General features: G+C 50.9%; 1 protein-coding gene across 11 annotated transcripts in view; it reads left to right on the forward strand.

Moving 5' to 3' along the window:
* Positions 1-25710, forward strand: part of TNRC18 (trinucleotide repeat containing 18) — a 90061-nt gene that overhangs the window by 12793 nt on the left and 51558 nt on the right. For 8 of the 11 annotated variants that reach the window (XM_073361914.2, XM_073361916.2, XM_073361921.2 and 5 more), the window contains 3 exons: positions 17862-18017; positions 21948-22073; positions 23675-25468. In XM_073361914.2, coding sequence (XP_073218015.2) covers positions 17862-18017; positions 21948-22073; positions 23675-25468 — 2076 coding nt within the window. Of the gene's footprint in view, positions 1-17861; positions 18018-21634; positions 21754-21947; positions 22074-23674; positions 25469-25710 lie in introns of those variants that run through there. The other 3 variants (XM_073361922.2, XM_073361920.2, XM_073361924.2) reach the window with 3 other exon arrangements.

The raw sequence follows: 25710 nt of genomic DNA on the forward strand, positions 1-25710 counted from the left end.
GGCAGAAGATAATATGGTGAGATTCAACCTGTTGAAAAACTCATGGTACTCAATCTGGGGAGGGAGAGAACAATCCAAAACACAGAATCAGTGGGAGCAAGAAACACACAAAGGCGTAGTGCCGCAAGAGAAATGGGATGCTAGTGAACCGTAAATAGAGAGGCCTCCAACACAAACCAGAGAGGTAGGTAGTGCCTCTTGAAACCATCCTGGTGAGACAGCATCGAGAATTGCATATGGCTTTCTGTGTACCTCCATCCCTGCAACAAAAAAGAACAAATGGGAAGGACAGCTTGACTAAGGAGGAAAGATTAGAGGACTAAAATCTGAATAGTTTAGCGGAAAAAAAAACATCTGTTGGGATTGCAACTTTAGTATTTAGAGGGGTAAGTGCCCAAGGACAGAGGAATGTTCAGAATGGTTCAAAGAATAAGTGGGTTGAGATTAAGAGGAGAATTATTATGGGCAAATACCAGGGAAGATACCTTAAAGGTGTCACGGTCTATTCTGGTTTGCCTAAATTAGGGACAATATCAGTCCCTGGTATCAGAGTAACAGCCGTGTTAGTCTGTATTCGCAAAAAGAAAAGGAGTACTTGTGGCACCTTAGAGACTAACCAATTTATTTGAGCATAAGCTTTCGTGAGCTACAGCTCACTTCATCGGATGCATACTGTGGAAACTGTAGAAGACATTATATACACAGAGACCATGAAGGGTGAGAGGAGGTATTGTTTCATGGTCTCTGTGTATATAATGTCTTCTACACTTTCCACAGTATGCATCCGATGAAGTGAGCTGTAGCTCACGAAAGCTTATGCTCAAATAAATTGGTTAGTCTCTAAGGTGCCACAAGTACTCCTTTTCTTAGTCCCTGGTATAGATCTCTGTATATTTCAGGACCAGGGTAAAACACATCAGCATAAGGCCATGCTTTACACCTGTATAGAGCGTTTACACTGGAGTTTGTATCCTATATTGGCACAGAAATCCCTAATGTAGACAAGTCCATAGGCTGTTGACTAGTCTCACAGGAGAAGTGGTGGAAGCCCACTTCAGTTGCAGACGTCCTATATGAAGAGGACAAAGCAATGTACGGAACATCGGCGGGAGAATGAACACTGCGTGGCTTCTGTTCTCTCTGGCTTCTGTGATTTTAAGTGTTGGAAATTAGGAAGACTGTAAAGGAGGAAGTGAGGGAAGCCAAGATGAGAGGAGATAGAAAAGCATGAAGGAGGACAATTTGCATGAGCTAGTGGCCAAATACCACACACCTTACTCGTGTGAGCAGTCCCAATGAAATTATGAAGGCATGTGGTATTTTGCCTTATTCAGATGTTTTGAAGGGGACAGTACAGAGCTGGGAGATGGTGGAATCTTGGCCTTGCCTAGTGTAGACAACCAGTTTAAATCAGTTTAGAAATCTAGCTCTTTAAACCAGTACAAACTCCCCATCTGGATGCTCTTGAAGGGGTAGTGATAGTCCGTGTAACTGTGTCCCATTTTAAGTGACACTGGAGTTAGGCTAGTTTATGGGAGGAAAAAGCAATTCAGACACTTGGCTCCAACGAGTCCATGTTGTGCCATCGTCTAGAGGGGAGTTTAGTCAGCCCAGCTCAGTAGGGGACGGGCTGTGCTGACCCACTGCATATAGCTATTAATATTCTTCCACCCCCTCTTGCTACACAAAACTGTGGTTCCAGCTTTTTTGGGTAGGCTGGTATTAAAACTACTCGCAAGCCCTTTATTACCACAGTGTCTGAGTGCCTCACGGTCGTTAGTGTGATGTAGGGAGGTACTCCTGTTCCTAATTACAGGTGGGAAACTGAGGCATGGTGTGGCTTGCTCCAGCTCCTATGGGAAGTCTGTGGTCATGTAGGGGGAATGGGACCTGGATCTCCTGACTCCAGCTTAGGACCTTAACCACTTGGCCACCCTTCTCCCTCTCATGGAATGCTTCAGCCTGGTGTGTTTGGTTTCAGAACTAGGCTTTCCCTGAGTCATTAGTCTATGGTTTGAGCACTCGGTGTCATTACTACAGGAGAGAAATGGCTTGCAGAAGTCCAAATGAATTTAAAAGCTCTTAAGAAGGTTGGAGCAGCTTCCACCTACGACAGAGGTGGGCAAACTACGGCCCGCGTAGGAATGTGCTACTGGTAGCAGTTACGGGGAGCAGTTTACTACACTACACCGGCATGATGCTCTGGGCAGCGCAGCAGTAGTGCTGCCAGCCACCAGTGCTCTGCGCTGTGCGGTCAGGGGGCAGGGAGCAGGGGGGGTTGGATAGTGGGCAGGGGAGTTTGGGGTGGTGGGCAGGGGGCGGGGGCGTGGATGGGGTCGGGGTGGTCAGAGGGCGGGGAACGGGGCGGGGGGTTTGAATGGGGGCAGGGGTCCCAGGGGGCAGTCAGGAAGGAGTGGGGGTTGGATGGGGCAGTCAGGGGCAGGGGTTCCAGGAACAGGGAGCAGGGTGTGTGTGGATGGGGCAGGGGTCCTGGGGGGGGCCGTCAGGGAACGGGGGGGTGTTGGATGGGGCAAGAGTCACGGGGGGGGGCTCAGGGGGTGAGAAGCAAGGGAGGGTGGATAGGGGACGGGAGCACAGCCTGGCACAGCCTCCCCTAACTGGCCCTCCGTACAGTTTCCGAAACCCGATGTGGCCCTCAGGCCAAAAAGTTTGCCTGCCCCTGACCTATGAGAAACTTTGCAGAGGTCTTCTCTTCTGCAGTCCTCTTGTTCAGTTTTGCTATCTCTCTGAGTTCTGAGGTGTGTGCCACTGGGGTCTGTCTATGGTCTGGGGCCCTCAATGGGTGGGTGGTGGGGGGCCTCCTTTGTGGGCCATATCCAAAGACACCCATTGATTTCAATGGGCTGTGGGGCCCTGATCCTGCAAAGACTGATGCACATGCTTGACTTCATGCACTGTGAGTAGCCCCACTGACTCCCAAGTCTTTGCAGAGGTTCCTGACAGCCACATCTCCTGTGTCTTCTCTGCCATAAGGAAATTGAAAGTTTCACAACTTAAATCTGTAGCTCATGAAAGCTTATGCTCAAATAAATTTGTTAGTCTCTAAGGTGCCCCAAGTACTCCTTTTCTTTTTGCGGATACAGACTAACACAGCTGCTACTCTGAAACCCAACTTAAATATAAGACTCCCCACCCCACCGCCCCATTTAAAGTGCCTGAGAATCGCAGTTAACAGCAAATATGCTAAGGAGTCAAACTGGCAGCTCATTAGGAAGGGGATTTCTGATAATCGGGGAATCTTGGATATTGGGGGACCAGGACTCAGGAGACATTTGGGTTCTGTTCCCATCTCTGCCCTGACTGGCTGGATGACCTTAGCCAAGTCTCTTCCATAGAATAATAGAATATCAGGGTTGGAAGGGACCTCAGTCATCTAGTCCAACCCCCTGCTCAAAGCAGGACCAATCCCCAACTAAATCATCCCAGCCAGGGCTTTGTCAAGCCTGACCGTAAAAACCTCTAAGGAAGGAGAGGTTTTTAAGGTCTGTCTTTCCCCGTGCCTCCGTTTCCCCAAATGTAAAATTATGCTGATTTCCCTTGTAAAACGCTCTGAGATCTGCCGTTGAAAAGCCCAATATCAGAGCTAGATACTATTCCTCTGAAAGCTTAGACAGCGGGTTTAAAAATAAGCAGTTGAGAAAGCCACGTCTACTGTAACTTTGACTCATAGCTGCTCATGCCAGCTCTGTCTGGCTTCTCCTTTTTTGTTGTTCTTTTGGCATGATCCTTGGAGTCAAAACAAATCCAGATCCAGCTGCCACCTTCTAACCTAATTTTAATGATTGGGGTTGCATGTTTGTTGTTTTGGCTATGTACAATAATGGAGACCTAAAACCTGCTAGGGGAAGGAAGGGATGGCACCTTCTGGTGCCAGTTGTTGTTGGTATGTTTTGTTGCAGCCCCAGTAAGCAGGCTAGTTTGCATAGTGAAAGTTCCTTGCCCGCGGGAGGACAGGAAACCTCAATGGAGAAGATGCAGAAAAGTATCTCCCATCCTGGGCCATGCTGGCTATTTTCACTGTTGTGGGTTTAGATGCTATCTATATACTCCGAGCCGGTGAGCTAGGTGACTCGCAGAGGGGTCTGAAGACACAGTCCTTTCCACTAAGAGCTTAGGTCAAAGGAACTGTTGGACCCTGCACCTCTGTGGGTGTGTCCTCAGTGCAGAGGGAACTCTGCTGATTGAAGCTCGGGCTGGCCTAGACCGGGTCTGAACAACCACATTGCAAAGCTCTGTTTGCTCCCACTCAGCTGCGTCTACACTGGTGCTGTACATGCTCCGGTGTGTCCCATGGAGGCATATCCCATGGTTCCTATCTCTGCAGTAAGCTGAGCCATTCTCCGATTCTTTCTCGATGAATTGTGGGAGAACTTGTCTGTTCTTCTGGTGATGGGACGGCGGGAAATTGTGGGAAGGAACTGAAGATCATCGCTTGAGTGGCGTAGCCCAGTGGCTCTCAACCTTTCCAGACTACTGGTACCCCTTTTCAGGAGTCTGATTTGTCTTGCATACCTCCAATTTTCACCTCATTTAAAAACTACTTGCTTACAAAATCAGACCTAAAAATACAAAAAGTGTCACAGCCCAGCATTACTGAAAAATTGCTCACTTTCTCATTTTTTACCATATAATAAAATACATCAGTTGGAATATCCATATTGTACTTACATTTCAGTGTATAGTATATAGAGCAGTACAAGCAAGTCACTGTCTGTATGAAATTTAGTTTGTACTGACTTCGCTAGTGCTTTTTTTGTAGCTTGTTGTAAAACTCGGCAAATATCTAGATGAGTTGATGGAGCCCCCGGGGTACATGTACTGCTGGTTGAGAACCACTGGCGTAGCCTGTGTCCGCATTGCAAAGTGGATGGGTTTCCAGCCCAAGCGTAAGCAGCTCTTGGACTCTAGCCTGTGCCCCAGCATGGGCCAGCTGGCCTGGGTGTAAAGCCCCACCACATATGAGGGAGAGGATTTTGTGTGCGGATGGGAGTGGGGTAGGAGCAATGCCCAAGTTGACTCTTCAGTGAAAACAAGCCTCTCAAATGCAGCATCACCTGAGTACATCAAGTTTGCAGGATCAGGGCCCGAGTAGACCATGACAGATGAAAGGTTGACGGATGGAACAAAGAGCAGAGTGATACGATTACTTGGGAATATATTACAAAGCAAGAAAAGGGGAGAGCTCTCCCATAATTCACTGCAGATATGGCCTTGTTCAAAGAACTGCAGCAGAAAGGGAAGAGAGGGCAGATGGTATTTACCTTTCCAAGCTCAGCTGCCTCCTCCGTTTTCCTTTCAAGCACCCTGTTGTGAGTACTCAGGGTTGGCTAGTGCCCATCAGGCAGGAGTATTTAATTTCTCAATGGGAGGGGAGGAAGATAATGCTGCATAGTTTAATTTAACCTGCTGGTGACCTGGTCTTAAGTCATCATGTCTGAAAATAGCCTGTGTTCCCCTCAGGGCATGGCTAATGACTCTGGGAAGGCTGGATTCAGTCTCTGAAGGCTGATTTAATTTGCTCTCTGAAGGCTGTTGCTGCCAGAAACTTGGCACAGGTGATCTTGGGACCAACACCTGTGCCACCCCATAATAAACACGCCCCAAATGTGTGTAGCCTTTGCTGAGAAAAGGTGGCTAAGGTGGTGCTCCCTTTTTAATGAAAGGGACGTTATCACATAGTTTGGGTGCAGGGGTAGCCTACTTCAGCTGCACATTAAGTGGGTGGACAGGGCTCTGAACAATCAAATGAATTCGGTGCCACGGGCTTTTTTTCCGGTCTCTTTGCAATTTTGATTTAAAAAAAAAAATCATGGAACTAACGTGCCATTTGTTGATCACCCTGTTCACCCTGCTGGTGGTGCTCTAGCCCTTCCTAGCAATGCGGACACAGGCTAGCCCTGGTGTCTAGCTGGTCCATTCAGGTTGAAAGCTCATCGGGGCAGGAGCTATGTGTTTGAACAGCGCTGGTCCTTAGGCACTACTATAATAAACGTGACTGGTGATTATTGATTAGCATGAATGATTATTCTAATACATGTTAGGCCGAATCACCCACTGCCACCAAGCCACGCTGGAGTAGATGGCATGGCAAAGGCTGGGGACAAATGAATTCACATGTATAGCTGTTCTTGGCCTGGAAAATGAATTGTTCTAGAAAATATGTTAACTAGTGTGAGGTCAACTAGCACTTGGCCCTTAGTGTGGACAGAAGCTGGCCCTGGTTAACCCACAGGCCCTTGCTGTGGTTCATATCCATATCTGTTAACTTGTTTCTTACAAGATGCATTTTCCCATTGTCGGCCAGATTGCCCCCCCCCCGGTCCCACTCCCTCCTCCAATCAGCAAAGCTATTCCGAAGCAGCTGCGTTAGCCTTGATGCTGCAGAGGGCACTGCTCTGCTGGGAAAATGGTAGGTGAACCTGCATGACAACAGATTCCTGGGGCTGCCCCCCAAACCTGACTGTGGGGGTATGCAGTGAACCTTCCAGGGCTTGGGCACCTAGAAGCTGTGACTCTTCCTCAAACCTGTTGTCAACTGCAAGCATGGATTCCACTACCTTTGGGCCCTCTGAGGGTGTAGAGAAAGGGCAGGCTTTACCTTTGGGTGAGCAGGAAATAACAGGCAGGTTTTAAAAAAATGTTAATTTTTTGGTGATGCTGCAGACATATAGATAGTGGTGTCAGCATAAGTAGGAGATCTCTACCTGTCTAGATACTTGTATGGTAGCATGGTCTAATGGGTAGAGCATTGGGGGAGACTCAGGAGACCAGGGTTCTGTTCCCAGCTGAGCCTGCTGAGTGACCTCAGGCAAGTCACCTCCCTGCTCTGTGCCTCAGTTTCCCCATCTGTAACATAGGGATAGTGACACTGGCTTTCTTTGTAAACCATTGTGAAATCTGCTGACAAAAAGCATTGTACCAAGCTAGGAATTAAAGGTTCTTGAGGCAGGGACTAGCTTTTTGTTCTGTGTCTGTACAGTGCCAAGCACAGTGGGGTCCTGGTCTGTGACTAGGGCTTCTAGGCTCTATGTAATACAAATAATAATAATAATCCCCTTTTAAGATGTACTCTCTGAGGCACATGGCCAGTATCTTTAAAGGGGATCTGCTGAAGAATCATCTCAAAAGGTAAATCCCATGCACAGCTGTTTGGTTTACTTTCATGTCCACTCACCATCAGGGTCTGCTTAGTTCTGAAAATAGGGTTTGTTGGCCAATTGTTACTGCAGCCTCAGCAGAGGGAAGAAGGCACCAGAGGATAAAAACAATAGATCACAGAAATTCAGATTAGAGAGATGGAAAAGATCAGTTAGGTCCTCTCTGCCTAAATCTTCCTGCTAGTGCAGGATTCTCATTGAATATATTGTTCTGGTAGGTGTCAATAGGTGGTACTGTTACACATGGTTTTCTAAGGTGTCTTTTTTTCTGTGTCTGAGCAAAAATATGTTCAGTCTTGGGAAGACATGGTTATGGTGTTACATTTTGTTATGCAAAGTGCTGTGTAAATGCAGTGGCCCATGGCATGGGAGCAGTGAGACCAGCAGAAGAGCTTTGCTCTTTGCCTTTAGCTCTGATTAGAGTCAATTCTTGAGGCTGATTTGCTCTCTGAGAATTTGGGCATTGGTGCTAGGCTGAAATTCCTGGGAGAAGAGATTGCCCTGCATGCTGTTTGACCTCCTCTGTTCCAGGACTGGTGTATTTTTGTGTGTATATACAAATAAAACAAGTTACACTTAAAATATAATCAGGCTCCACTTCCTTGATTTCTTATCCAGTTGGGAAGCCAACCTGCAAGGCCTTGCACATATGCTACGGCTTGGCAGAAAGGTGACACTAGTGTCAGGAATTGGAACAACAATATTCCGACTAAAATGTGAATTGCCTTAATTTTATCCCATTAGGTCTAGGACCATTCTCAAAATTCTCTTCTCCCTTGGAAGGTTTCTGTTCTCCAGATACTTGCAGAGAGTTGTCACTAATATCTATTCCATGTGTCCTTAAATGAATCTTTAAAAATTCCATCCCTCACTATGCACTTGACTAGAAAGATGTTCAGCAAAGAACATTCAGCACATAAAGGCTTTCCCTTCCAGGCCCCAACAGTCCCATCAAATCTTTGAGAATCATGGCATGTATGAAAGAAAAGGAATGCATTTGAACAACGATTAGCTGGTTCAGTGTTCCAGCAGCGTTCCCTGGGGTCAGTGACATCTGGTGTAGTGGTTGTGACTTTAATTTATTTTTTATTGTCTGCGCTAGATGCATCTCTTAGCACATGGAACCTTTGGCGCTAAGGAGGGAATAAATGTTATTTGATGTATGGCGTTTTGCATTTGAAGTCCTATTTAAGGACGGATCTAATATAAAAAAAATCTTGCTTGCTGTTGGTGTGTGTCCTTGCGCACCCCTCTGTGGTTTTTCAGAGCAAGGCTGAGGCGGGCTGGACCTAAATTCCAGGCAAGGCCCCTTGATTCTGCATCACTCTGGTGGAAATTCTGGGGCAGTTAGGATTAATTTAAAATAGAAGTTCTTGTTGAATTAAATAGGAGATTGAAGAATGCAGTCAGCTCAGTAGCCCCCCAGGCTATTTAAACTGAACTGTGAAGTTGCCAGGGGAGAAGCTGGAAGTTTGAGCTCTGAGATGGGAGACCATTGGGCACTTGGGAAAGTTTTGTAGATGAATTGGGATTGTGAGCTAAATGCTTTTAGGGCCTGTCTACACCTGGAGTTATTCCAGAATAAGAGCATCAACACATGTAGTTAATCAGGAATAGTTTATCTGCTTTAAGTTCATACCCTACTTTGTATGGGATTAAATTGCATGAATAGACAAGTCCTAACTAGGTGATTTTGCTAAAATGATCAGCAGTGAGATAGTCACTTGTTGACAATGACATTGTCATCTTTATATTTTATAATTAACACCCAGCTGAAATGAATGTGGGTGGTTCACACCTCTTTGAGCTATTGTGTCAGGCTGTTTGCACACTCAGCGCAGTATACGATTCCGCCACTAGATGCCTCCATGCTGCATAGAGTTCCAGGCAGTGTGGTCCCTGGTAAACAAAGGAGACAGAGTTGAAGCTCAACGTTGTTTGTGTCTGTGGTTTGTCTTTTTAAGGAGGACCCTGACACTCAGGAGACCTCACTTAACCATGTTTCACATATTCAAGGTTTTTTTCAAAACCATAAGGACTAGCCACTCTTCCTTTCCCCCGTCCTCCCTCCAAAAAAAAAAAAAAAAAAAAAAAAAGACAAAAAGCTGAGATTCTGGAGCCAAGGGGTGAATTTTTAAAGTAAACCCTCTGATCCCGGGACTTTGGAATAAGATTTCTACTGCAGTCATCCACAGCAGGCTTTGCTTAGAGGGTCCTGGCTGGCAAACTGGCTTTGTTGGGGTTTTTAGTCTAGCAAAGCTGCAGGGATGAGGAGAAACAGTTCAAGCCGCTGATTGTTTGCCATAGGGAAAGGGAGTGTTTTTGAAGGAGGAGTCACTTTACAATCACTGGGCTCTGTCGGTTGGCATAAGTCTTGTGCCTCTGTCAGCAATGGGCATTAATCAGTGGCCTGGTTCTCTCTCCCTCCTCTGCTGCTCCTGAAGTGCCTCCATGGGATTGGCTGTTAGCTGCTAAGGATGATGCCATTGTTGGCTTCATGAGCATCATAGGCAAAAGGAATCTGATCAATCAAAGCAACAAAGCATCCTTCAGATGCTGGCTTTGTCAGCCACTTTGTGGTTTGGAAAGAGAGTTGGGGGATAGCAGCCGGGAAATTCTGTCATACTAAACTGAAGCCTTTGCTGCCTATTTCACGGCTCCCAAAAGGGGGGCAGGGTGCCCCTCAGCAATGCAGATTTCTAGCCTTAGAATTATGCCCAAATTCCTCTTTTTGGGCCAAAGAGAGGCTAGGGAATTGGCTCACAGCTGGTGTGAGATACTAGCAGCTCCCACTGTGTGTGGAGTAAACTGGGAAACTGAGGCAGGAAGGCTAGGTCGGGGGATGAGCCTTGGGACATTAGTTAAAACTCTTGCTTCCCTACAGAAAGGCAGGAGCAGGATACAAGTCAGACTGAGAGTGTTGTAAATCCGGAGCGGCTCAGGGAAAGCCATCCAATACCAAACAGATTTCTTGGCAATGCAGGTAAATGGGCCACTGAGCAAGAAGAGGCAGCTGAGTGTTTCTAGCTTGCAAGGTCTCAGTGCAGATGCAGGCACTGACAGACACACACTGAGCCTGCCCCAGTCCTCTCTTTCCTTGACCTGTGTCCAAATGGCTGCGGGCAGAATGGAGAACTAAAGAATGGGGAAGTGGTGGTGAGTTGGAAGGTACAAAAGCCCTCCGCAGATTGCAGGGAGGCTGGTTCAGCTGTTTTGAATTTCCTGTTGCTCAATGAGGCCTTCACCAAGGCCATGGAATGTGAGGTCCCAGTTCCATCCTGCCTGAGAAGCACATGTTGATGCCTGGCTTGGCTGCTTTCTCTTCTCCTCCCTCTCCTCGTTTGCTCCTGTCCTCACGTTCCCCCCAAGGACCCTTTTCTTGGCCCAGGCCTCACAGCTGGCTTCTTGCTTGTTAGTTTCCCTTCTTTATGCTAATCAACTCTTTCCTTTTAGGGGAGCAATAGTCTGCTGGGGAAAGCTCAGGCCTTGGAAGAGCTGGGTTGTAGTCCCAATTCTGCCATGGGCTTCCCTATGGGACCTTGGGCAAGGCCTGACTTCTTCAGCTAGGGTGCTCCGCACTTGTGAAAATCAGACTCTTAACCGCTTGTGTTCTGTTTCTGCATCTGTAAAATGGGACTATCACTCCAAGAAACTGGCTAATACGCATGTGGGGAACTGAACCCAGGTCTTGGGCTAGCACTCCTACCCACCTGATCATTCTTCCTCTCCTCCTCCTCAGTGTCGCTGGGTGTGTCTTGCTTCCCCTCCCTCCCGGGAACCAGCAAAATATCACGGGAGTCTCATTAGCTGTGTCAGTTGTGGGGCGAGAAGGCTGGAACTTTTATGTCGCAAAACTCTGATTTTGTTGTCCATGGAATCCCCCTCTGCCTTTCCCTAGACTGGGCGTCCGAGGCTCAGGGATATCTGCGGTGGGTCACGGAGTGAGAGTGTTGTACGAAGTCACTGCATAGCATTCAGCAAGGGATAACTGATGCAGAAGTCACTTGCAGAGCATGCTGGGTAACAAAGCCACCTCTCTACCCATTGACTAAGGGACTTGCTCTTTCCATACCAGAGCAGGTGAAAACAATAGTCAGTACTGAGCAAGATGAATTTTTTTAATGGTCTGGGTCCAGACTCCCTAGTGTATTTGAGGCAGGAGTCCATGCAGGGCTGTTAACTTGCACCAGCTCGTCAGGTGGGGATTTGGCGGCAAAGGGACTTGAAGCACCAAAGACTAAGAATGTGAGACCGCCTGCTCAGCCACGCAGTTCGTTTATGTCAGGAAGATCTCGGCAGTTTCCAGAGCCCCCGGAAGATGAAACATTGAGTTAAATTGGTCTCCTGGCTACCTGTCAAGGGGCTGTGATTGAAACTTTCGCTATGCTCCAGGGGATATGCAGGATCAATGCCACAAATTGGCTCTTTGAAGCCATCATTAGCCATGGGCTGATAATAAGGCAGTGTCGGATGACTTTAGGGGGGACTTTGGCATGCAAAGGTTGGTGAACTTGGGGTGCTTCTAAGGAAGGTCTATGGCAGGAGCTATTAGAATAGCTATATGGAGGTAGACTGGTACCAAAGTGCAAAGGATACAGGAGCAGTCACTAGCAATGAGCTGATGAGACAGGGTTTAGTTCAGCCTTGAATGTGCTGGCACCCGTGTATCACTCGTTGCCTTGTATATGGCACTGAGTCAAACAGCCTCGGCACCTAAAGTATAACTAGAACTGACCCGAGAGACAAAGGAGGAGGTGGCAAAGATTTACACTGTCCTGCAATCTGTCTCTCAGCTGTTTGCAGCCATTACGGTGGGTGGGCGTGTGAAGTAGCTGCTGTTTTGAGCTCTGCAGTGCTGCTGGCTTGCATACACTGGCTTGTGTATCCCAGAGCAGATACAGGGAAGGGGAGATGGTTTCTATTAGGTAATCTGCCTGAAGAATCTGCTTTTCTGTAAAATGACAGGTTTCAGAGTAACAGCCGTGTTAGTCTGTATTCGCAAAAAGAACAGGAGGACTTGTGGCACCTTAGAGACTAACAAATTTATTAGAGCATAAGCTTTCAGTGGAATTTCCACTATATTTTCCACTGAATGCATCCGATGAAGTGGGCTGTAGCTCACGAAAGCTTATGCTCAGATAAATTTGTTAGTCTCTGAGGTGCCACAAGTACTCCTTTTCTTTTCTGTAAAGTGATCTATGGACATGCTAATTGCTCAGCTGCCCATTTCTGGAGTGTCTCTCGCTGGGGCTCTTGCTCTCTCTGCAATTTTTTTTGTGGGTTCCGTTATTGGCCTGTATGTGCTCTTCTGCTGGGCCTGCCAGTTGGGAGGCTGGATTTCAGGCTATGAGTGTAACGTGTTTTTGTCCCATGTGGAGCCTGCCAGGGTCAGAAATAAGCTTGCTGCTTCCTTTCTGCTTCCAGCCCAACCCTACTCGCCTGGCTCATCCTGAGGACGGAAACAGACTGGTGGGTTAACCCAAGTGCTTGGGAGGAAAAGGGCACATTGGGGTGGGTGTGACACTTCAGAGATGGGTGTCAGATGGGTGGCTGGCAGCCAGTGAAGTAACAATAAGCTTCCATACTGTCATCCAAGGAATCCATTTGCGCTGATTAGGCCTCAACTGGAGAACTGTGTCCAGTTCTGGGCTCCATGTTTCAGGGAAGATGGGGACAAATTGGAGAAAGTCGAGAGAAGAGCAACAAAAATGATTAAAGGTCTAGAAAACATGACCTGTGAGGCAAGATTGAAAAAACTGGGTTTGTTTAGTCTAGAGAAGAGAAGACTGAGGGGGGACATGATAACAGTTTTCAAGTACATAAAAGGTTGTTACAAGGAGGAGGGAGAAAAATAGTTCTTATTAAAGTCTGAGGATCAAATAAGAAGCAATGGCCTTAAATTGCAGCAAGGGCAGTTTAGGTTGGACATTAAGAAAAACTTCCTATCTGTCAGGGTGGTTAAGCACTGGAATAAATTGCCTAGGGAGGTTGTGGAATCTCCATCATTGGAAGCGTTTTAAGGACAGGTTAGACAGACACCTGTCAGGAGTGGTTTAGTTATCAGTTAGTCCTATCTCAAGTGCAGGGGACTGGACTAGATGACCTATTGAAGTCCCTTCCAGTTCTACACTTCTTTGAGTTCAGAGCATTACCAACACTGATGGATTCATACTCTAAGGGAAGTATTATTACGACCAAAGCACTTGCCTAAGAGAACACAACGGCAGAGCCAGGACTAGAACCCAGGTCTCTTGACTCCCAGGTCTCTTCTTTAGCCACAACACCTTCCTCCTAAGCAGCTGTTGGCTATGGGTAGGTAGATTCAGTTCTAGTCTCTAGGTTTGGGTCTCCAGGAGAAATGACCAGGAAGGGTTCTTTCTATTCCACGTTTTTCCCTGGATCTTTGAAGGAGATTGGGGTCCAGCCAACATGCTGTGTCTGTTTGCTTCCTAAAGGGGCTCAATTTGGAAATGCAGGCTAAGTCTGGGATTTCCAAAGGAGCGTAAGGGAATTAGGCACCCAACTGCTTTAGGCTCCTTTGGCAATCTCAGCCTAGATCTCTCTCTCTCTCTTTCTTTCTCTTTAATTGGTTTCAGTTTAGACCAAGTCAGATTTGTGTGTCTGGGAGCAGGGGGGGTATAAAATGAAAGCCTGGGGGCAGGGTTCCCTCTAATTTTTCCCACGCACGCATGTGCGGAATAAATTTTGTGATGTGCACCAATATGGAGGTGATGTGTGACACATTGCCTCCAGTTTGGTGCACATCACAAAATTCACATGGAGGGGGTGAGGTGGAGGGGTTTGGAGTGTGGACGGGACTCAGGGCTGGGGCAGAGGGTTGGGGTGTGAGGGCTCCGGCTAGGGGTACGGGCTCTGGGGTGGAGCTGGGGATAAGGGGTTTGGGGTGCAGGCTGCTCCAGAGCAATGGTGTGGGGAGAGGGCTCCCCCCCCCAGCTCTCTCTCCCTACAGCAGCACCTGGGCTGGGGTGGGAAAGGCACCTCTCCCCCAACCGCAGCAGGTCTGGGGCTGGGATGGGCTGGGGCCCAGAGGGGAGAGGCACCTCTCTCCTGGCTGTGGTAGGTCCGGGGCTGGGATGGGCTGGGGCTCGCGGGGAGAGGCATCTCTCTCCTGGCTGTGGCAGGTCTGGGGCTGGTGGGAAGAGGCACCTCTCCTGCAGCTGCGGAAGGTCCTGGGCTGCAGGAGAGGCATCTCTCCTTGCAGCAGCCTTGAGCGCTTGCGTGGTGTTTAATAGGCTGTTGCAGCTTAGAGGGAACTCCACCTGCGGGCTGCCATTCTCTAGACCTTTGGCTGAAACCCCTGCTTGTCCCTAGAAGATGCTTGTCGCATCCCTACAGTTCTCCTATCTGGTGGTACAACTTGCAGTCTCTGCCCTGGAGGGGGTAGCAGAGCCAGGGGCGTTGTGGGTCTGGATCGAAGTATGCCCACATTCCCTTTGCACAGCCGCAGCTGCTGCCGTGTGTGGCTCTCTCTGGGCCTCCCTTCCTTATAGGCACTAGACTCTCCGTAAAAATACTGAACGTGTGCGAGCTACTTTGCCAGGGGGCCCGAAGCGGGGAGGCATTTCATCGAGGAGCATGTTCCAAGTTGGGAAGGGAGGGGTTTATACTAGAGTGTATAAGGAATGCTCTATCCTTATCACCGCCTGGCCCAAGAGCTGCGGGCTCTGCACTCTGCATGCACGGGCAGGGGGTATGAATTATGGATGTGTGTTTGCTGATAGATTAGTGCTATATTTTCTGCAGTTTGGCGGAGCCTCAGATTGTCTTTTGCTGCAGCTCTGAATGCTGGCTAACTACAGGGCTGTATATTTCCCTGTTCATGTCTCCATGCTCTCAGGACACGCTCTGGCATCTGCTCCCCCATTATCCATCCCAGGCTTTTATCACTGTGAGAGACGATGGAGGTGGAAATGTCAAACAGCCCCCCTGAGCTGGGTCGGTTGGCTCCAGGTGGCCTGAGCTGTCCTTTTGCACTGTACATGGAAACCACCATTTTCTGTGAGAGAAAATCTGGAGTCTGCAAACCTGGAGAAGAACAGCTCTCTGGAAATGTTGAGGTGGCAGACTGGAATGAGGGTCTGCTAATGCCGGATCCCCATGCAGTGCTCCCGCATGTTGATCCTAGAGTCCTCTGTGATCCCCTTTGATGCAGAATCTTTCGACACGTAACGGCAGGAAGTTTGTAGAAGGTGGATGGATCCTTTTCTATTAGCTCATAACAAGAGATGGGTCTGAACGCAACTTTCAGGTATCTGAACCCTCCCCATCTCCCCAAACCATGGGGTGTTGGGAGCTGGATCCAAATTGTGCTAAGTGTGAGTCCCAGTAGCCTTGATGGTTCGGGGGATAAGAGACACCTGCCTGGTCCCTTGCTAAGTCCGAGCGTGAGACCGGAAATGCAAGTGGTGCAGGACACTAGGTTGGCAGGTGACTGCAGGTAATGAGTTCTAGAGCTCAGCACCACTCCTGGCTCATTGTCCAGGTGGTGGTGCAGGCATGAGACAACCCCTGGCCTTTAGTACACCTTGCGGCCCGGACTCCGAGGCTGCGTATTTAGTGCACTTGGGATTCCTCTCTCTTTCTTCCTCGGCTGGGAAATGGAGCTTTTTAATGTTTAACTGGTTGTCCAGCCAAGTGAGCTGTTTGTGTCACCATCTCACATCCCAGTTGCTGTTTACAGCGATCCAGGGGAGAGGGCACGGGCACGGGCACATCTGCTCCTTGCAGGACCTTGGCTTGGGCCTGCGCCACTTCTCTCTCTGATCTCCCCACTTCCCGCCAACACGTCCATCCATCAGAAGAGCTGCTCAAGAGGCCAGCACAGCATCGGCCGTTAGCACTATTTCATAAGAGGCAGAAACCCCATAACTGGCCAACCGGCGGCATCTGTGCACATGTGTGGAGTGGGGGGAAAGTTACTTAATCTCCTGCACAGCCTCGGAGGCCACCGAGCTTCCGGCGAAGAGTCTGTGGCTTCTGAGGGGAAGGGATCGCTGCAGCACATGGTGGTGTCTCCCCACACCCTCTCTGTGCATGAGCTGTTCCATCTGTGGGTTCCCTGTGCTGGCTCTGTGGCTGGCTCTGTCCCCGCTGCCCCGTCGAGACCAGGGATATCTAGGCTAGCCTGCTGCCTCCCAGCTGGTTCCAGGAGCCCCGTCCTGCGCCAGATCTCATGGGCTGTGGGTCGTGCGTCCTGAGTCCTGCTTTTGCCTGGCATGGCCTTGTAACGGTTGTGGTTTGGGTCACGAGCAAGGAGCCTGCATGGAACGGAGCGCGGGGCCAACAGGCTTGATTGCCTTGAGTGGTGGGGATGAGTGACCCTCAGTGATGCCCGGTTTCTCTCACATCTGCCTCTAGGTTTATCTCCGGGTAGGTGCCTTTTTTTTTTTTAAAGGTCTTGTTCAGTCTTTCCGCCATCTACCAGCTTTTCCTATCGCGGGGAGCTGGCTGACAATGCTCCGATAGCCGGCCCTTACGAGCCAGGGCGGCAGTCCTTGTCTGCTTGGGGGGGAGCTGTGCAGCGGCGGGTGTGCGATTCCTGGAAGGTGCTGGGCTCCAGCGGCGCACAGTTCCGCTGATACGGGCGCATGCCAGCAGCGTGTGATGCATTGTCTGGCTTGGGCACTGGAGCCGCCCGCCTGGGGAGGCTCTGGCCTCTTCTAAGCACAGGGAGAGCTTGCAAGTGTTTTCTTTTCCTCTGCTATCATTTCACTTAGCCCCTATGCTGAATGGTCCAGGGATGGGTCTGCATTTGCTGGCGGAAATAGCCTGCAGGACAAAACTCAGAGGCTGCTCCGCTCTCAGCGGGTTTGAAATATGAGACCAGAGGGGGCAGGCTGGATCTTTCACCGCCCGTCCTGATGGAAATGGCTACGCGGTGATCTCACTCACGCGCACTCCCTTCTCCTGTTTCGCTGTGGGTCCGCGTAGATTTTGGGCGATCCTTTCTGAAGACTTTCTTCTGGGGACTTTTAACCCAAACTGGGTCTGGTTGGGCATATCTGCCTCCCCACCGTACCAGTCCCTCAGAGCAAAGAGCAACCATTGCCCCCGTTGTGTGTGTGGTTTGTGTGGTTGGCTGTGTTTTATCGTCTGATCTGTCGCATCTCCTCTCGTTGGTGAGTCCCCGGGCCAAGCCCTCCCCCTGCAGTTTAGAAAGCAGAGCAAAGATGAAGAGGTTTTTCGGCTGGGCTGACACAGCTGCATCCACCAAGTTCCTGTGCTAACCGCTCTTGGCGTGGTTTACGTCTTAGCCGTGCTCATCCTCGCAACGCCCCCGCCAGCAGGTCCATTTCATTGCCGCCGTGTTACAGCAAGGGACACTGAGGGGCAGCAGTCTTGCCCAGGGAATCAGCACGAGAGCTGGGGATGGGAACGAGAGAGCTGCTGCATGCCAGCCCTGCTCCCCCTGCACGGGCCCATGTGTCCCCTCTCGCTACAGATCACAAGGGTTTGTGGCCAGGGGGAACCAAGTGGGAACATGCGCCTAAGCCAGAGACTTGCTCATCTTGCAGGGCTTTCTCATTAGGCCTCCTAATGGGCAATAGGGGAGTGGGCACTGGGGCATGGCAGATGGCAGTGGGAGGGGTGCAAGCTGGGAAGAACCTCTGCTTTAAAGCTGGTACCTAACCCTGACTTTCTTCTCCATCCTCCCCCATTCAGGTGAGGCCTTCCTGGGTGGGTATGTGGCCAGCGGACTAGGGACCTCCTCCACGCCCCATGGAAGCCCTACCCCTTTACCCTCTGACCTGTCCTTCAGGTCACCCACCCCCGCCGACCTACAGATGGTGCAACTCTGGGCTGCTCACTCCCATGAAGGTAAAGAGAGAGAGAACCTGAATGCTGATGGCAGTGGCTGATTTCTGGGGCTGCCCCCTCTCCTACCGAGGTGGAGGGGAGCGTTGCTTTCAGAGCATCGTTCAGGTGGGAGATGGGGTTGGGTCACCTTGTGGCCATAGGTGCTCAGTAATAGCTTTTTGCCCCTGTGCAAGCTGGCAGTGCCCCTGATGCCACGGGCTAGGGTCGCGCGATCAGCTGGAGGAGCAGCAAGGCAGAGCTTGTGGGGACTGTTGAGGTGTCTGTTGGCCCAGGATGTTGTGCTGGATTGCAAAGCTTTCTGCTCCGTTGACACCAGGGGGAGAGGGCCATGGGTTGCCCCCTTCCCATGCAGAAGCCTGTGTCTGGGGTAAGCTGTATGTTGCTTGTTGCAATAAAGCCTGTCCCTCTGGCCTTGCCACATGGTGCAGGGGCCAGCGAGGTATCCGGTGCCTTTTGCCGAGGCCACAGCCGGCAAAAGGAGCAACGTGTGTTAAGCAGTCGTCTGACCTCCAGATCCCTACTTGTGTCTTCTCTTGTGGTTGGTGTGGGGGTTCAGTGGGAAGCTGTGTGTGTACAGGTGCGCAATGGATGCATCCCCTTTCCCAAAGAGGGTTTTCTCATCATGTGCTCATTCTCCATTTTTTCCGCTGGCTGCTGGTGACGATGTAACCCTGTGCTGTGATCTGGCTTGGTTGGGCAGGATTTGGGACTTCTCCATCCCTGGCTAAGGGGAGGAGGGGAATGTTTCCCAGACCACCAGGCTTGCTGTGCCCAGCAGTTCAGTGGGATCCTCCACAACTGTGTGTGTCTATGAGAGAGAGAGAGAGAGAGAGAGAGAGAGAGGCCTGGCTGAGTGCTGTGTTCCCAGGCCTGGGAGCTAGGTGCTCCTCCTGGGGTCTGACCATCATGCACACCTGTCTCACAGGGTATGCTCAGGGTTACCCGAAGCGCTAGAGACATTAGAGAGGGGCTCAAGTGGCAGAGTTGGGATTTGTGTCTTGTGTACACGTTGCGGTTGTTTGGATCTGGGTTTTACCTTGGTCCCTTATAAAGATAGGGGCCAATCTGCAAAATTCAGAGCCTGGTGCAGGCTTCAAGCACCCCAACATTCGGAACGTTTGGAGCAGGGGTCCTGTCGCAGCCCCTCTTTGCTGTGTGAGCCCCGTGTTCTGGCCTGGGCCAGAAGCCACCTTGCTGGCGTGTGTTCGTTGTGTCTTCCCACCAGTGCATGGATTCCCCTTATAAAGCCAGAGCAGAGGGGAGATCTTAGTGACTGCGATTTGCTCTGGTCACCTGAACTCCTTCCTGAGTGGCTCCCTGCCTTGTGCGCCCATCGCCTCCCTTGTTCTGGGGGCCGTAGAAAGCCCGAGACGTTATGTTTTTGTTTTGCCTAGAGGGAGGGGGAATCGATACGTGTGATTCAGGAAATTCAGCAAGTGGCTAGTGAGTAGCAAACTGATTCCAGGTTCTTCTTATGCCTCTGTCTTTGAAACTGCCTTTGCAGCCGCAGCGTGGAAAGGGGGATCAAGGTGAAGTAGCCATCTCTGGGCCACTGACCTCATTCAGTTCTACAGTCTGGATAGATGGGACCTCATAGGGCAGATCTGTGCTAAAAAACTAGCCATGTTCAACAGCCAATGCAGAAAACATCCCCTGCCCTTGTTAGAACCAGGCTTCAATCACACATGCTTACTTGGGCTTGAAGACTGTTTGATCCTGTCCACTCCAGCAGTGTTTTTTCCTTAATTTCTTACCAAGGCTGCCACTTGTGGGAGTTCTGGCAAAGTCGCCAGTGTGGACAGGCTGCTAGAAAGTCCTGCATGGGTGGACCTGCATCAAGTGGGAGATCTTCAGGAAAGAAGCCTGGATAAGGCCCTGGTGTAGAGGTGACGGTGGGCGGTGAAGAAAATGAAACAGTGGGTCATGGGATGGTGCCCTGCATGTACCCCCTTAGAGCAGCTACTTCTTCAACACCTTCTTGGCACCATTCCCACACGGATTCGCCTCCCCAAATATTAGATTCTGTGCCTCTCCCCATCCCCACCCCCCTTTCCCAAAGGCCTGGGCAGATGCCTGGTGGGGACAGCTAGGTCAGCCGCGAAGTTGAGAGCTTACCACTTTGAAGAGCATGCGTGGAGAGTATTTGCTCCCATGTGTTGCCAAACTTTCACTTGATTTGCGTTCTGAAAAATGTCCGCGTTCTCATGACTGATTCTGCTCTGTGTGCAGAACTCCTATGGACTTCGGTTGGTTTTTGCACACAGTAGCTGTGGAATTGAGACTCAAGTGGTTGTTTGCAAGGGAAATGGGTTTGGGTCTCCTCCCCTTACTGTAACCATGGGCCCTGCCAGATGGGACACTTTCAGTCATTTGTTCCTTACCCCAGTTCCTGGCAAGGGAGCGTGATCTAGATGAACGTACTAGTCACTAATCTAGAATAAATCTCCTAGTTGCATCAGTGCTCAGGAGTTATGCAACTCTGTCCAGCCCATGGAATAAAAAGGCACATTTCGCAGTCCACACACAGCCTGAATGTTCCTGTGTGAACACTTCATGGCTTGCAAAGGGCGTACGTGCGATGTTTTTATATAATTATGCATAGAACTGTAGCAAATCTGTCCCACCTGGGATTTAGCAATTGTCTCTTTGCTCTCCACTTCAGCCACTTGAAACATCACAGTGACTGCTAGGATAAAGCTCTGGTCATCCTGCTCTGAAAAGAACTTGGGCCAAAGAAAGATCTCCATTAGGAGTGAGCCATATAGGGGTTATAACCAGGGATTGGGGGTTTTGGTTTTAACCAATAAACACCAGTAAAACACCCCCAGTACAAAATAAATGAAATCACTATTCATCCAAAACACATCAGAAAAATACCAGAAATAGTTACTCAATTTATGTTGACTTCACTCCTTTCCCAGTGCAGTTCGTTTACATAGGTGATGTTCCTGATCCCAGGCTTATCTCTAAGAGCTTGTTTACGCTGCGCAGTAATGTGGACTACGGCCGTATGATTTCTAAAGCACAGTAATGTGTTGCACGTTAATTGATCTGTGTAGACCCTGCTGGTGTGTGCTAAGGGTGCTCTAGTGTGCTTTAATATAGTGCTGTTTGAAACAGAACTACGTGTATATACAAAGACAAAGCTAATTTTTTGACATCTACGTAGAACTCAAAAATTGTTAAAAGAAAACCAAAACTAATAAACCCTGAAAAACAAGTTGTAACACAAAAATTAAGCAGGTTGGATTCCATCCAGTAGGTGGCAATGGTGCGCATAGCCAATTCATCAGTGTGCCTTGTGTAAATATATACATAGCAAAAGATCATGAACAGCGTCTAAATAATTTGAAATATTAACTAGGTCGTCCAGATGCTGCTCTGAGCACAGGCCACAGTTATTGTCTGTCTCTATTCAGATTCTGTTGTGGCTCTTTCAATCCGTTGTTTTATGGATTCTCAACGATATTGCTGCCACAACACTGGTTACAGTGGGATTGCTGCGATGGGGAGTTTTGTTGCAAATTTTGACACGTTGATCACTCCTTGCAGCTGCCTATGGAGTGGGGCAGTGCTTACATCACAGCGGGATGGCGACACACCTGGTGCGACACACCTGGTGCAGTAATGCCTTGTGATCTGGAGCCACAGAAGTTCCCGACTTCAAGGGGAAATATCAGGGCAGCAGGCAGCGCCCCCTGGTGGGAGGATCTACATGGTGCTCCGGAGCCCTGGAGTGAGTCTGACTCTCAGCACCCTGCAGCCTGGCGTGACACAATGGGTTGTTCAAGTAAAGCCGCCTCTTCTGGTGTGGTGCGGGGCGGGGCGGAGGGGGGGCGTTGCCAGCCATAACAGTCTGTAGCTCTGCGGGGTTTGTTCCAACACAGGGAGCCGGCTGTTCTGAAACATGTTTCCTCTTCTGTTTTTCAGGCTTCTCCCATCTGCCCAATGGGCTCTACCCGTCGTACATTCCCCTAAGCCACCTTGAGCCCCCCCGCAGCGGTAGCCCCCTCCTGGCCCAGCTGGGTCAGCATAGCCTCTTTGAGTCACAGAAAGGTCAGTCTGCTTGCATCGGTGTGTTTGGAACTGGGGTTGTTGTCCCTCTCTGTGCAACTGGCACGGGCTCTTCCTCTCTATCCTCGCCGCTCCTTCCCCATCCCCGTCCTCTGAGAGACCTCTCCATCCACCCTCCTTACCACTCCCTGAATGGAGGCCCAGCCACCAACATAGCTGCACCAGAGCGAACCACCAGCAAAGACAGGTCAAATCCTCTGGGCACCAGTGCGAACAACCACTGCTGGAAATGGGGGTTTGCTGCTGCGGTGCAAATCACAGCTTATGGGGGCTTCCCCTGTCTGCCTGGGGTCATCTGTAACTCTAATTAAGACAGATTCCCATGGTGGCAATCAGATTTCACCAGCATGCTCTTCCATGTCCGGAGATCCTCTGCCCAGCAGCCAGAGAGAGTCAGCCTTTGGGTTGCGCTGATCCCTTCCCTTCCCCTGCTCCCTAGAAGGGAGAAGCCTCTGCAGGGCAGCCCTTTTATAAGGAAACTTAAATACCAAAGGGCTGATGCCGTTAGGGACAGGCCCATCAGCCTAGCCTCATGAATTAACCCTTCGATGCTTGGAGCTGGCCCATCCCAGTGACCAGCTGTGTCTCAAAACATATCTGTGCTCAGCCCTGGACACGTAATGCCATTGTGTTGAAGGGGTTTCCGGCCAGGCTGACAGTTGCGGGAGGGGAGGGATGGGAGAGCGGGACTTGGTGGGTGTCGTTCAATTCACACCTGGTGCGATGGGGGCCTGAACCTCAGCCCTGGCAGCCAGTGCCCTAGATTGTCCCACGTGAGCCCGTACCAGGCTACCTGCCAGCCGTCAAACCATTGGAACTTTGTCCCAGTCCCTAAAGGGTGAAGGGGGGTGTGCTGTCTGATGATGGGTGACAGGAGGGGTCCCAGCTGAGCCCAGTCTGGAGTTAAAATGCAGAACTACAGCTGCTGGCTGGGTGGTGCTCCAAGAGCTGACCCTGGTAGGAGGCTGAGAGGCTGATCTTGAAAAGTACCTGGAGACCCCAGAAGAATCTTGACCAATCAAATGCGCGTCATTAACCCTTCACAACCGTAGTTATCCCATCTCAGCCCCTTCACCCGGGCTCCGTATGAGCCACACACTCTGCGGGCTCTGTATGAGCAGGTTCTTGGGTTGGTCTGACGTGCCCGTGGTGCCCTCCCCTTCAGAAAAAGAGAGGCTCGTGTGCCCCTCCCTTAAAGTCTCAGGCAGTTTCTCCGTTGCATCACTGCAGGGCAGGTGACCTGGGGGCCTGTCTTTGACGGAGGTGCTGTGATTGAGGGGGGGATTCTTGGCAAGATCCTTCTCCCCTTCAGTCTGATGGTTGGGATTTGGTGGGGCTTGGATGTGTTCTGGGAACCCCACTAGACTCCTGACTCTCTGCTAACGCTGAGGACTAAAGGTTTGGGATTTGTCCTGCCCCCTTGCCAAGAGCATCTAAATGCTTGTCCCATATTGGCCTGGCCCCATTTTCCCCATGTTGGTGAGTCACAGCCGAGCGTTTTTGGGCTCCTAATGGGAGCAGTCGTGGTTGGGAGTCTGCAGTGGAGAGAAACCAAGGTAATCTTGTTCCATTTCATTTTGCAGATGGATTTTATTTATCTGGCCACGCGGGACAGTCTGCCTTGCACCCCCAAGCCCCCGTCTCGAGGACAGTGGCCAACCATACGCCAAGCACCCTGCACCGCGAGAAGGACCTCGGGCACCTGCACAAGAGCTCCAAGGAGGGCCTGAAAGACACCCCCGGCAAGGAGCGGGCCTGTCGGAGTGACCTCTCCCTGCACTTCCCCAAGAAAGATGGCAAGCCGAAAGAGGAGCCCAGGCCTCGCAGTGTAGTGGATCTGACCCAGGAAGCCAAACCCGACGGCGACCGGAAAGGGACTGGCTTGGAGAAGCCAGTGAAGGCAGGGGAGCGGCTGTCCCCGTTCCTAGCCGAGCACATACCAAACCGGGGGGCTGGCAGCGGGGAACCAAAGTCCAAGAATCCACTACAGACCTCTTCGCTCAACAACTGCAATGGCGGTGGGGACCCCATGCTGAAAGCTCTCGGGAGTGAGCAGGACCGCTGTGCCAAGGACCCCAACCGCCACGACGAGAACATGAGGCCTTCTGCTCATGTCCACTCGGACAGGCTGAAAAGGGGTGACTCCGCCATGACCCCGGGGGGCGCTTTGCACATCTCCTGCAGCTGCCCCTCCCCGCACCCTTCCCAGCCAGGGAAAATGACGCCCTCCTCTGCGTTCCCACCCCAGTCTGTCCATTCCAGCATGTACACCATCTTCCCGCCGGCCAAGGAGCCCGGGCGGGAGCACAAAGTCGTTGCCCCCACCTTTGTGCCTTCGGTCGAGGCCTATGATGAGAGGAATGGGCCCATCCAGATCGCCTCCCAAGCCCGGGACAACAAAGCGAAGGACAAGGACATGGGCAAAGTGGGTGTGTTGCAGTCACCCACAGAGCGGGTTCACACCGATGCCTCCCGCACGCTCTTGTCCCAGGACTTCTCTTGCCACAGCGATGCCAAAAGGATGGAGGCCCTGAGGGAGAAGGGATCCGTGATAAGGGCCAACTCCATGGTGCTGAAGAGGCAAGTGGCTTCGGAACCCTTTCTGAACCGGCCCGGGCTGGGCTCTCCAGAAAGCAGGGAGTTCCTGGCCGCCAAGGGCTTGCTGAGGGCGTGCCCGGAGCCAGAACACCGCACCTGCGAACGAGACCGCTTCCAAAGGGCCGGCTCCAAAGAAGCAGCTAAGGTATATGGCACTTTAGACTCTTCCAGGCAACACCTGGACCACCGGCAGTTGAAGCCGCCCGAGCACAAGTGGAAACCCTTTGAAATGGGCAACTTTGCTACTACCCAGATGGCCGTGCTGGCCGCCCAACACCACCACGTCAGCCAGGTGGAGGAGGAAGTCAAGAAGGCATACCTCGACCCCAGTGGCCTGCAGAGGTCTTCAGCAGTAGGGTCCCGGGGCACGTCTGACGTTCTGCACCCCACCTCCCACAGCGAAGGGTCTGCCATGCAGAGCCTCATCAAGTACAGCGGCAGCTTTGCCAAGGAGACGACCGCTCGGCAAAGCAACGGCAAGAAGAGCCCCTTCGGCGGGCTTGGCAACATGAAGCTGGATTCCGCCCAGCTGGGCACCTCCAAGATCCAGCAGCTGCTTTCCCAGCAAGCCGGGAAACAGTTGAAGAGAGACCTGGAGAGACCAGAAAGTGCCAAGTCCTTTGGCCGCGAGAGCATTGGCTCACAGGGCGAGGTGGAGGTTAGGCACCTGCCCGTGGGCATAGCGGTAGCGGTTGCTCGGCAAAAGGACAACAGCAGCAGCAAAGTGGGGCCCAGCCTGGCCGACCGGGATCGCTCCCTCTCCCTGAGCAGCATAAAAGGTAGGACCCTGGGGTCAGTCTGAGAGCCTTGAGATCCCTCCCGTGGGACTGAACTCTGCCATGCTGGGGTGTGCCCAGAGGGGAAAGATGTATTGAGACACCGAGGCTGATCTGGGCTCCCCTCTCTAGGCTGCCTTTGTGGATCGGGGGGTGAATGAGAACAGGATGGGGGCAGAGAAAACTCAAACCTAAACGCTGCTTGGTTGGCTCAGGGGCTTGGTTAGAGCCCAGGGAGCCTTTCC

Source organism: Lepidochelys kempii, chromosome 10 (genome assembly GCF_965140285.1).
Source record: "Lepidochelys kempii isolate rLepKem1 chromosome 10, rLepKem1.hap1, whole genome shotgun sequence".
NCBI classification, from domain to species: Eukaryota; Metazoa; Chordata; order Testudines; family Cheloniidae; genus Lepidochelys; species Lepidochelys kempii.